Source organism: Lissotriton helveticus, chromosome 3_1 (assembly GCF_964261635.1).
Source record: "Lissotriton helveticus chromosome 3_1, aLisHel1.1, whole genome shotgun sequence".
Lineage (NCBI taxonomy): Eukaryota > Metazoa > Chordata > Amphibia > Caudata > Salamandridae > Lissotriton > Lissotriton helveticus.
This window is the reverse complement of record NC_136061.1, coordinates 31,736,817-31,749,587: the sequence shown is the minus strand read 5'-3', so window position 1 is coordinate 31,749,587 and position 12,771 is coordinate 31,736,817. Positions and strand designations below refer to the sequence as shown.

Here is a 12,771-nt window from a genome sequence, read left to right as displayed (position 1 = left end):
TATGTGCTTTGCACTTCATGATAGCGATAGATGTCGGTAAATGTATGGCGTCTAACAGAGCTTGAATAAGGAGACCATGCTGAATCTTGGTTCCATGAGAAGTCATGAAACCTCTCTCCTGCCAGAGCACTCCGAAGTCGTGTACAACTCCAAATGCGTAACGTGAATCTGTGTAAACATTAACTTTCAAGTTCTTGGCGTGTATACAGGCTTGTGTCAGAGCAACTAGCTCTGCTGCTTGAGCAGACAGGGTGTCAATACGGTGTGTTTCAATAACTTCGGTGTCAGTAGTCACTGCATACGCTGCGACTAGTTCTCCTGTACTTGTTCTCATACATGAACCATCCACATAAAGTGTCAGGTCGGGGTCTGGTAACGGAGTATCTGTCAGATCTTGTCTTGGCTTTGTCGTAATGTTAACTACTTCCACGCAATCATGTGTGGCTGGATTTGAATTAACTGATGGTAACAATGTAGCAGGATTTAAAATGTTGCAGCGTCTAATTTCTATGTGTGGCTGGAACAGTGTCAATTCATAACCTGTTAAACGTGCAATTGTCAAGTGCTGAGTTTGTGTTCGGTTTAAAAGAACTTCCACAGAATGTGGAACTTGTACTGTCAAGGTATGTCCTAAGACTATGGAATCACTTTGTCTGATAGCTAATGCTGTGGCTGCAACTGACTTGAGGCACGCAGGCAGAGCCTGGGCCACAGGATCTAATGTGCTCTAAAAATAAGCACAAGGCTTGTATTGTCCTGCTTGATCTTGTGTGAGAACAGATAATGCTGTACCTTCGCGTTCAGTAACGAAAAGTGTAAAAGGCTTACTGTAGTTCGGTGTCGCTAGAACTGGAGCTTGGCATAGGGCTTTCTTTAACTCATTGAAACTAAATGTATGTTCAGATGTCCAAGGGAGGACAGTCGATACGGCTGCCTCCTGTGTCGTTAACTGTATCAGTGGTTTGGCTAGAAATGCATACTGGGGAATCCATTGTCTGCAGTAAGAAGTGAGGCCGATAAAAGCACGTACCTCCTTCTGGGTCTTGGGCTGAGGAAGACTCGCTATTAACTGGATACGGTCTGGTGTCAACTGCCTACCCCTCTTGGACAGTAAGTGTCCTAAGTAGACCACTTGCTGGACACAGAATTGAAGCTTAGAAGGGGAAACCTTGTGCCCCATCTCGGCCAGGAAATACAAGACTGTAAGGGATGCTCGCTCGCAAGCACGTTCAGAACGGGCTGTGATCAGTAGATCATCGACATACTGGAGCAGGGCAGTGTCAGTTGGCATGTGAATGTTGTCTAGTTGTCTCTTGAGTGCTTGACTGTAAATACTAGGACTTTCTGTGAAACCTTGAGGAGCTCGTGTAAACATATAGCTCCTTCCATTTAAACAAAATCCGAAAAGAAACTGGCTGTCTGGATGAATAGGAACACTGAAAAATGCGTTCTTGAGGTCTATGACAGTGAAGAACGTGGCTTCGGAATCAATGGCCGTTAATAGGGAAGAGATGTCTGGGACAACTGGGTACTGAGGAATAATACATTTATTAAGCTCTCGTAGGTCAATCACTAATCGATATACTGGGGGTGCATTTGGATCAGTACGTTTCATGACTGGAATGATCGGAGAATTACATACATTGGAGTCAGTTTCTACAACCACTCCTTGAGCCATGAGCTCGTCAATAATTTTGGATAAGGCTGCTACAGCCTCTGGTGGCAATCTGTACTGTCTGATTCGTGGTAACACTACACCTGGCTTGAGAGTCACACGATAGGGTGTGATTTGCATATAACCTACATCAGTTGGACCTTGCGCCCATAAGTGCTGCGGAACATTAGACAGTCTTGAATCAAAATCTCGTAATACATAGTGACCCTTAAAGTCACGTAGGAACAATCGTATTCCCTCTGGGGAACAGCATATAACTGCACCTAACTCTTTCAGTGTTGTAATGCCTAATAGATTTTCTGGACATGACTTAGTAAGTAACAGATCAGTAGTGCGGGACAATGGACCTACTTCTAGAGAAACTGGTTTTGAAATCACATTTACGATAGGTTTTCCTGAAAATCCAAGGGAAACATTTCTTGAGCCTGAGAGCGGAGCCCCTGGAACTTCGGCGTGACTAATTGTGGTCCTACTTGCCCCTGTATCGATCAAAAACTTTCTGTCTTTCCCTAATACTTGACTGTGAACATAGGGACCTTCTTGATCTACAGGTATCTCGATGAGAGGCAAGCCTACCTCCCTCTCTAGGCTGTTTCATGAATACTGCTGGTACTCTGGATACTCAGACTGTGCATACTGGTACATCTGCGATGTAACATGCTGTGTTGCAGCAATAGGCTGCGGTGCGGTAACTGTCTGTTGTGCATTCTGTGGCTGAGGAATCTGTGAAACTTGTTCTTGTCTAGGCGGACGTGGTCTTTCTTTAGTCTTACCAGTAGCTATGTTGTGTTTCAGAACTGCACACTCATTTATAAAATGACCTGGCTGTTTACAATAATTGCAGTTCCCTTTAACGGGAGCTGCAGGATGACTGGCTTGATTCGGACCCCTCTTCTGACTGTCTTGAGGAACAGATTGTGCAACTAGTACTTTCATTTTCGTGTCTTTCATACGTTTTCTTTCGTGTTCTTGCTCTTCCCTGATTCTGTTCTGGTGGTATTGGAGCATCTGCAACATCTGGGACGGGGTATTAGCTTGCCAGGTACTTTCGACTTTCAAAACTCGATTTTTAATTAGTGGGCTTGAATTCTCGACTAATTTAGTAACAAAAAGGTGAGGGTATGACTCACTACTTGTCTTGAGGCCACTGTTGATACTGAAACATTTTTCAAATCTAGAATAAAAATCACTAATATCCTCATCTTGCTTCTGTTTACAGGCTGAGATTGCATCCCAGTCTTCTTTTCTCGTTGTCAATAATCTAGGTAAAACTTGTATTAATAATTCTGGTAATTCTTTACATTTATCTCCAAGACCGGTACCTGGTACTCGTGCCTTGTCTTCAGCTTCTAGAACTGCCCAATCGATCTTTTTCTCTCCCACCTCCCATTCTTTTTCCTTGAGCTTTTCATACACCCCTGCGGGCAGCAGAACCTTTAACATTTTAATTATATCTGGATATGTGTATTCTCCCATACGGAGCATGTCTTTTAATTCTCTATGGAACCCTGCTGGATCTTTGTCATGACAGGGAATTAATTTCTTCATCTCGAGGAGTTCCATCTTTGTAATTGGAGTGTAAACAAACACTCGTTCTAGTTCGCCACCCGTTCCTCTGACTGGGTGGACTTCTCGTAACGGATTCTGTCTCTCCATGTAAAATGGTTTACTTTCTGGGGGTGAGACATGAACAAAATGCGGGTTCAAAAACGTTCTATATTTGTGACGCTGTTCTAGAATGACACTAATTAAGTCGGTACCTAGACCTTTCTATCTATACTGGAGTAACTCGTTCAGGATATCATGTAACGGGCCTGGATCAGAGTGCTGACCCTCATACAATGTAATGAGGTGCTGAATCATATACATACCCACCAGTCGTTGCTCGGCTGGGGGCATTTTCAGAAACATTTGTGCCACTATTTCGTCTGGAAAAGTGGTAGAATCAGTAATCCATCGGACTGCTGATCGGGCTAGTTCTTGTTCATGCATGGTACTTAACTCACTGTAACCGATTCGTGATTTCAGAATGTGATCGGTAGCTTGAAACACTTGTTCTAGGGAACCTTGTTCTGGTGCTGGAGAATGAAAAATAGACTTGTGTTCTAGGCGTAAATGGCGATCTGGAAATCTAGATTTTCCTACATACGCTATTCTGGCGGGATTCTCGTCGTCTAACTCTTCAGGATCAGAGTTACTTTCTTTCTCGCTTACTTGTGCTGCTTTACGTTGTTCGTGTATCTTTATTATTTCTCTACGGATTTTCTTGTACATACTCTCCATAGCACCGACGGTCTTGTGCTTACCCTCGGCTATATTATCACTCCACCTTGTCAGGGTTCTCATTTCGGCTTGATCTTTAGACGGGTAATCTTGTTCTCTTATTAGACAATTGATCAGAAACTTTAATATCATGAGCTGGATCTCGGCTTTCCTTTGAGACATGGCCTCGCTAATACTTTCTGGATCATCCCCTGTACGGATGAAACGATATATTCTGTCTAGATCTTCTTTCATATTCGGTAAGGTGACTAGATACTCGGCCACCTTTCTTACGCGGAATGAATATAAAACCATATTATCCTCGCCTGGGACTGGATCATAGCCGCATTCGGCAAGGGATTTTCTTATTTCTGCTACAGTCTGATGTCTGGGCGTACGCTGTGACGCTTGTGCATGTAATTCGGCTGTCGTTAAACGCTTGTGTGGCGGCGGGGTTTGAGGAGTACCTCCTCCTGCGGCCCCTAAACTAGAGTCGTCTACTGAGGCTCTTCGTCCTGGCAGAGTGGGAAATGGAAATGCAGGCTGGACTTGTATGGCGGGCTGGACCGGGGGTACCGTAACAGGTACTCCGGTGTCTGGAGGAGCGGGAAGTGCCTGATTTACAGGGACTGGCGGAGCGCGAACAGGATTTGCATATTCTGGGACTGTGTCGTCCAAATAGGACGAAATAAAAATATCAGCTGCGGTCTGTTTGTGACGTAGCTTGGTCGGAACTAATGGTGGCGGGAAATTACTGGATGCCTCTGGGGTCGCTTTTGGCAAGCCCTCGGCAAGGAGAGGATACATACCCCTAATAAGGGCATGCCTCTGTCTGTCTGACTGTTCGGTTTTGACTTGTTCACCTATCTCGATTAGTTCTTTTTCTTGTGCTCGTTCTAAGGATTCTCTACTTAATTCTGACTTTCTGATTTCCTTTTCAGTTCTTTTATGAGCTTCTTTACGCCATAACTCGATGGCATCTTTCTGTGACTGTCTGGCTTTCTTTTTCCATAATGCTTCTTCTACTCGCATGATGCACTCGGCATCCCATGTACCCGATACGGGCCATCTATACTTTTCTTCTAACTGTTTGGTATACTCTACCCATAAATCTAGATACAATATGGCGCTTATGCCATGCTTCTGATACATAAAGTGACCTGGACTGTCCCTCGGCGGAACAGGAACTGCTTCTTCTAACAAACCCTTTCTAGTTCTTAGCTGACGTAATCTCGAAAAGAGAGACATTGTAAACTTGAATCGGAACACAATACAATACACGAGGAACAATAACAATTGGGAGAACAATTCAGGCATACCACGACATTGGAGATACATTGAACAACATCATAACATAACAGTTCGGACAGAATATTACCTGGAATACTGAGGACAGAAACACAAGAATTTCTCGAGAACGGAACAGACTAGAGTTTACTGGATGCACTGCTGAAACAGTACGGAACATACCGGTCCCATAAAGGGACGCATCAAGACCCGTATCCACCTAGGTGAACACTTCGTTTGTGAGTCTGTGTACCACCAACCCACGGACCAGAGTCAATTTAGATTGACCCTGTCTAGATACTACCCCAGTAATGGTACTCACCGGGCAGCAAGAACGGAAAGCCTCGGACTGGACTGGACTGCTACGACGACGGACGACGAACTTCGGACTTCAGTTACGGGTGGGCCTCCGGATACCTCGGACCTTGGACTCTTGGCTTGGGCTCTGGTCGGGACTCGCCGCGTTCCTCCACCGTCTCGTTTGGATGCTGGACCGCCTCCTCCGTCTCCTCCGTGGGCCTGAGGGATACTTGAAGCAGAAATATCTGCCGGTGCACAGAAGAGTTCCGTCACGACTGCAGAGGGTCAGGGGGTCGGCGTGGCTTCACCGACGCGTGGGGAAAGGGCAAGTCCCTATTCGGGCGCCATTATGTGGTAAATAAATAAATAATACCTCTCTTTTTGACTAGACATATATCATAACAGATAGCTCAATAAATAAGAGTCAAGATTCGAGGTAGTAGGAGTTTTGCAGGTTTAATACAGCATAAGGACAGGAACAGGACAACCTGCATAGGAATAGGATGACAGGGCCCAGCAGCTGCTGGGGCTGGATCTGGGATGAGCGCGCTGACTTTTAATAACAATACATGAGCATATATACATAACGCAAACACATAGCATTACATTGCAGTAGGCGTAGCAGTGGGTGGAGCAGAAGGCGTGACGCGTAGCAGTCGCGAAAGATAAGGGCGAAAAGAGGTGTAACAGGGCGTATACATAGACATGTGATGCAAACGTAACAGAATATGTCATGAATGGGGCGGAAACCATGGAGGGGGCTACCTAAGGAGCCGGGACCTCTAACCTGATGGTGCGCGCAAACTAGCAGTGACGTGTTACTAGGAGAAGCTGGGGGCTATGAACTCTGTGCTAGGAGCAGAGACTGAAGTCTGGAGAGTCAGGGCGACATGTACCTAAACAGTATCTAGTATCTGATGTTTAGAGAACATGTTGATATAAACTAGAAGTTAGGAGGGGAAAGGCTAACTTGATTCTAAGACTGGACCATGCATTATTCTACATGTAGTGCGTGATGAAGAATATTAAATGACCATTAAATGCAGTATTTCTCTAACGTGGGGACGTGAAGGCTAGACAATGACGGAAACTATTGATGCAGTTCAGTAGCTTAGGAATGCAGAGAAGGAGGACTGAACTGATAACTGGAATCATAACATATTCTTGGCAGACTCAGAGACTGAGCCAGGCACTGCGAGGCAGGAAGTAAGTGAAGGGTCGAGGATACAGGTGGGGGCTGTATCGCTCCTCAGCGAAGCTTCAGGAGACAGGAGCTGAATCTGGTGTCCAGGCCCTTTTGAGGCCTAGAAACGGAGACTTTATAATAGAATAACGTGCACACTGAGAAACGTGGCAACGTATCTTTACATAGGCCTGATATTCGTAGTATTCACGAGAACTGGAAACTGGCATACTAGAGGTGGACACAACTGTAATTGCGTCATTAATCGGACATGGGGAATGCATATGCATATTTAATCATGCACACATAACATATGATGGATGACACGTAGGGACACAGAACATGGCAAAATTTACTTTTCCACAAGATCGTTGTTAAACGCTTCCTTAGAGGAAGCTGTAGTACCCGATGACTGAAAGCGCGCTATGGTAATCCCCTCACTAAAAGAGGCAAACGGCGCCCGGGAGGTCTTCTCTAATTTTCGCCCAATATCGCTACTGCCAATATTCTCGAAAATCCTGGAAAACCATGTGAACAAACAGCTGGCAGATTTTGTCAATGATAATAATCTACTGCATCACTCTGAGTCAGGGTTTAGAAGAGGTCACTCCACGGAATCTACCCTACTAGGGGTTACTGAAGCTATCCGTAAGGAACTGGATAGCGGTGGTACGGCGGCACTCATTCTTTTAGATTTGAGTGCCGCCTTTGATACCATCTCCCACAAAACCCTGGTGGAGGCACTAGAGGACATAGGAGTAAGAGGTAAAGCGCGGAGATGGCTGGAACAATTCCTCTCACATCGGAACTTCCAGGTGTTTTCTAAAAACAACTCCTCCGATATCCTGGACGCCCCTTACGGGGTACCACAGGGTTCAATACTGAGTCCGCTATTGTTTAATATTTATGTTACCCCGCTAGCCAAAATTGCAGAGGAAATAGGCCTCACTATTTATTCCTACGCGGATGATAACAACTTGTGTTCTCCCTGACAACTACTGACAAATCCAATGTCTCTCCTCTTCGCTCTGGCATCTTGAGAATGGCAAACTGGCTGCACTCTAAGAAACTAAAGCTGAACGGGGAAAAAAACAGAGCTGCTTCTCTTTGGTGATCATAAGGATCTGTGGGGCTCTTCTCATTGGCCTGTAGAAATGGGCCCAACCCCGGTTGCGGTACAATCTGCAACCTAGGGGTAATAATTGACGAGGTTCGAGATTAGACTACGGGAACATCCTTTACTTAGGAGCAAATAAAGACACTATCAACCGACTTCAGGTCATTTAAAATGCCGCAGCTAGGTTGCTCCTTCGTCTCCCAGGACGCACAAGCAAGACGGAACATCTGAAAAAATTGCACTGGTTGAAAATCGCCAACAGAGTGAAATTCAAAGCACTCTGCTATATGTTTCGGATCAATGTGAAGGAAGCACCCACATATCTATGTAAACTGGCTCAGAAATATATACCCCCCCGGAATCTTCGATCCGTGTCTCAGGCCAAATTTGTCGTTCCCAGGTTTAAACGGGCACGCTTGGGCGGACGCTCATTCACGTATATGGCCCCAGTCTTGTGGAATTCGCTCCCGCTCAATTTACGTTTGGAACCTAACTACCTCCAATACCGGAAGGGAGTCAAAGCCTGGCTGTTTAATCAATAGTGTCCACTGTTCTTCTGCTCAGCTAACACAGATCCAAGGCGCCGGGAAACCCTCAGGATAGCTGTTGCGCCATATAAATGCAATAAATAAATAAATAAATAAATAATAAATGCCTAGGACACCATCCTCAGTATGGCAAGCCAAGTGTGTGACTTACATAAATTGCGAATATGGATATGCCCTAACAGCCAGAGCTGCCGACTTTGGATGTGGGGAGCCAGGTTCAAGTCCTGGGGTTGGCACAGGGCAAATCATTTAATCTCCTGTGCTTAACATACAATGAATGTGACCTTAGGTAATATAATTTGGTGCTTGTGCAAAGCGCTCCAATGCCCTTAGGCAGGCTTCGCGCTTATGAGATTCTTCAGAAGGCCTTGCGCTTTTATTGAACAGATGGCACAGGCTGGCTCCCCATTCTAAAACGTACTCCAGCGCCAGTGCAGTTCACCATCTCCCTCTTTTATAGACAGATCAATATCTTGTCCACAGTCATAAAAACATATCGAAGGGTGTGGTCAAGGTCGTAAATATGTACAAACAATTAGTAGGAGAGGAATGCAAAAAAAATACGTTTGGCAATTCTCTGCATTTTGAAAGCATATCTACTATTACATTTCAAACAAATCACATCCCCCTCATTTCCATTAAAGCTAGGTGGGTAGAAAATGTTTGTTCTAAAAATTGGGTCATGGTTCTAAAACGTTTGTAAAGCAATATTCTAATCAACCCATCCCAAACTCACCGTTCCTCTCTCTACTCTCCATTTAAACCCTGTTCCCCGACACCGACTTTCAGCATCCGCTACACTCAAGTTCCAGATCCACTTGCATCATTCTGCTCTCCAACCTCAAGCAAATCCCATTATCCCATAACCTAATGCACGATTCAGCTCTCCCCTTTCTCTTTCAATAGAAGTTTCCTTCCCACCCTCTGCCTCTACACCCACTCTACTCAATCCCAGCTCCCTCTGACCCTTCAGCCTTTCAGCCCTTCACCCTCTCTACTCAAACCTCTTTTCCCAGCTCTCCTACTCCAATGTCATTCTCCATCCTCCACATACAAACCCAGACTCCATCTTACCCTTTGTCTCTCCACCCTGCACTCAAATGAGCTCTTTCCGCACTTCAGCGTCCCTTTCAGATTTCATCATATCATTCAGCTGTTTGCATTGCTTACTCAAACCCCTTTCCAATCTTGCTGCACTCCACAGTATTCGCTAACCCTACCCGCTCACATCCCTCTGTCTACTCAGTTCCTGATCTCATACCGCCTTTTTGTGTGCTCTACCATCTATTCAACCCCGCTTATTCCACACATTTTAACTCTCTGCTCCCACATTCAATCACTGAGCTCCTCTCAGCCTTTGTCTCACTATGTGCACTTAAGCCCAGCCCCCTTCCACTCTTTAGCTCTCCGCTCTCTCCGCAATCTAAGTTCCTCCTCCCACTCTTTGGTTCCCAGTCGCCTCTCTTACCTCTGCCACTTTTCCTCCCACTTTTCTTTTTCTTCTTGTGGTTCCGTTTGGGCATCACTTCAAACTCACGGAGATCGAGTGTGCCGAGCGTCACCTCCACCATTTCCATCTCTCCCTCCACAACATCCTCATCCTCCTCTTCGGATGGCACTGGGGATGCTGCAAGGAAAGTAATGAGCACATCTTGAACGGCAGGTCCAGGAACACAGAAGGAGGCAGTGTAACCTGAGGGTCTCCCTGGGCTTCACAGCAGGAGGTGAAATCCGGTTAATCGGTTAACACCCATTGGAGCCAGCAACAGCTCAATGAGAGAAAAGAGTGAATCGCCAGAACTCTTGATGTAAGGTGTAGAACTGTCAGCTGCACATAGTGGCTGAGTGAAGAAGCAAACTTGAACCACAGGAAATATTAGGTTTCAAGTTAAAAGATTGCGGTCAGAACAAACCGAAGGGCACCCAGACGGATTAACGCAGAGTTCATAAAGAGCATGGGGTTGGGTGCCACTTGTAACAAGCGCGCAGAACTGCTGTGGCATGATTGGAGAGTTCAACAGAGATCACTGGTACCTAAAGAAAACATTATTTACCTCTGATAACAATACACCTGGTGGATGCTATAGATTCCACGTTTTCTAAATATCCTGCAGACCCCAGACTAGAGATGGAAACTTTTTCCCCAGCAATATCTCTGGGGCACCATCACATGGCACCAGGCAGCCTCAGTCATGACTTTGCCCACTTAGGCTGGGACATCATAATATACAAGGTGCCAACCTGCGCTCTGGCAGCAGCTACTGGTACTTTTTCCAAGCCTCATGGAGGCATACAAAGACGAACCAGGAGAGAATCAACAACAGTGACAATACAGCTTGGAATATCCCTTGGGATCTTACTCATCACAGCATAAATCCACAGAAGAAAAGGCAGGGTGGTCAGTAAACTGCAGGAAGATTTAGTATCCCCCACAAATATTACCAAAATTAAGCAAACTTTGATCGATCACACTCCTTCCCGCATGTTCCTCACCATATAAAGAAGTCCATAGCAATTCCCTGCTGAAAGTGTGGTGAGTAGTGCCAAGTAACCAAAGAAGTTGTGCAACACAGCTCTGGCAAAGTATCCATTACAGCGCACTTGACCTGTGAACCAAGAAATGATGATCAACTGGCAGCCAGGCCGATGTCAACCACGCAAACGCTTCTGGTGAGAGCAGTGGAAGGAGCTGTGGTCCTGGTAAAGAGAGCCTGAATGAGAGCCAGAGGATCTTTATTAGCCAAGGTATCGATGATCTTAATACAGAGGGTAATCCACCACAAAGAGGTGTGTCTCGTCACCACTTCGCTCGTCTTGAATTTGGAGGCGCCTACAAAGAGCTGTTCACTCTCTCTTTCCTCTTGTGTGTGGTTGAAACAGTAAGGCATTGCACTCCTGGGGTCAGTCTGTGAAGCCGCTCCTCCTCAGTGGGACGAGGAAGAAAGACTGAACAATAATGGACTGCCTCATGTGAAAGTTAGATACTACTTTTGATATGAAAGAAGCACCGGTTTACCTGAGTAGAACACCATGAATGGTGGTCGGCTGAGAGGGCTTGAAGTTCACCGACCCACCCAGCCAAAGTCATCACCGCTAACAAAACAATTTTCAGAGTCAAGAGTCAAAACGGGCAACTGTGCATCAGCTCAAGTAGCCGAATGGAGATGCCATAAGGAACATCAACATGGGCTTGAAATCACACTGAGGAACAATACATGAAGCAAGAGCAAGCACGTAAAATAAAACCGTGCATACAATGCACCACTAATGGTAATTTAAACAAAGAAGCTAGTCATGGAGATACATGAATGTGGATAGGGCTGCCAAATAAACCTGTACAGCTGCACCTGCAAGGCCTTGGAAAGCAAGAGACTGTGTGAAACTCAGAACATCAGAAAGGCAGCACTGAAAGGTGTTCACACTTTCCAACTCACATAGCTGAACAAACTTGTTCCAGCATTTGTTTATAGAGATTTTGTGGCAGGCTACCTGTCAGCCAAGATGATGCCCACACCTTCAAGCAGGATGCGGAAGGGCAGTAATTAATGAAGCTCAATCTCCACACGTGCAGCCTAAGTGCTTCGGGACTGGGATGAAGGAGCAGTCCACCCATCTCTGAGAGCAGGACCACTCTTGGGGGAAAGGAGAATTGTAGTACTGAGATTCAAGAGATCGGCATACCAAATCCTCCTTGCCTGGACGTGGGCAAGATACTGTGGTCGATCCTCCAGGACCTCCTGCAGGACTCTCAACATAAGTGGGATCAACTGGAATGCGTAAAGCAGGCCCCAGAACAATCGTGCTTTAAGGCATCGGTCAGGAAACCATTCAAAGGGAAGTATATGGCACAAAACCTAGAACACTCCCTTTTATGGGCCACGGAAAAGACACTCGCAAACATCACAATCTGGAACAGGTCATTCACATCACTTCAGAATGAAGTTCTAACTCTCTGAGCATCGAGCCTCAAGTTGAGGATGCCTGCAAGGTTTGCCTCCGCATTGCTGGGCTCGCTACCCCAGCTGAATCGTCTCCAAATACAGGGTTCATGTCTCCCACACTGCCGGCCGTGTTGAAGTAATAGACGGTGGTGGCGCTGACAGAACATGAAGGCACTCCCTGAGAAGAAGACCTTCATGGCAAGAAGGAGCCCAGCAGCTCCAACATACGTATGTGAAGGTGCTGCTCTAATGCGGATCAAGAGGCTCTGCTCTGTGATGTCACTCCAGATAAACTCCCCACCCAGGAAGGAAGTATTCATAGGTTCAGGAGCCTGCAACAGAGGACGACTGAAGAGGGTACTCAGAGAGGAGCACACCCAGCAGTGCAGATCTGGAAGGCTTTGAAAATCAACAGTGGAGTCGAGAGGCTCCTCTGACGCCGGAGCCACTGCTTCCTT

General features: G+C 46.0%; 1 protein-coding gene across 3 annotated transcripts in view; it reads right to left on the bottom strand.

Annotated features, from left to right (window-relative positions):
• ANKZF1 (ankyrin repeat and zinc finger peptidyl tRNA hydrolase 1) overlaps window positions 1-12,771 on the bottom strand; it is a 145,058-nt gene that overhangs the window by 55,429 nt on the left and 76,858 nt on the right. For all 3 annotated transcript variants that reach the window (XM_078679153.1, XM_078679152.1, XM_078679154.1), the window contains exon 10: window positions 9,841-9,999. In XM_078679153.1, coding sequence (XP_078535279.1) covers window positions 9,841-9,999 — 159 coding nt within the window. The remainder of the gene's footprint in view (window positions 1-9,840; window positions 10,000-12,771) is intronic.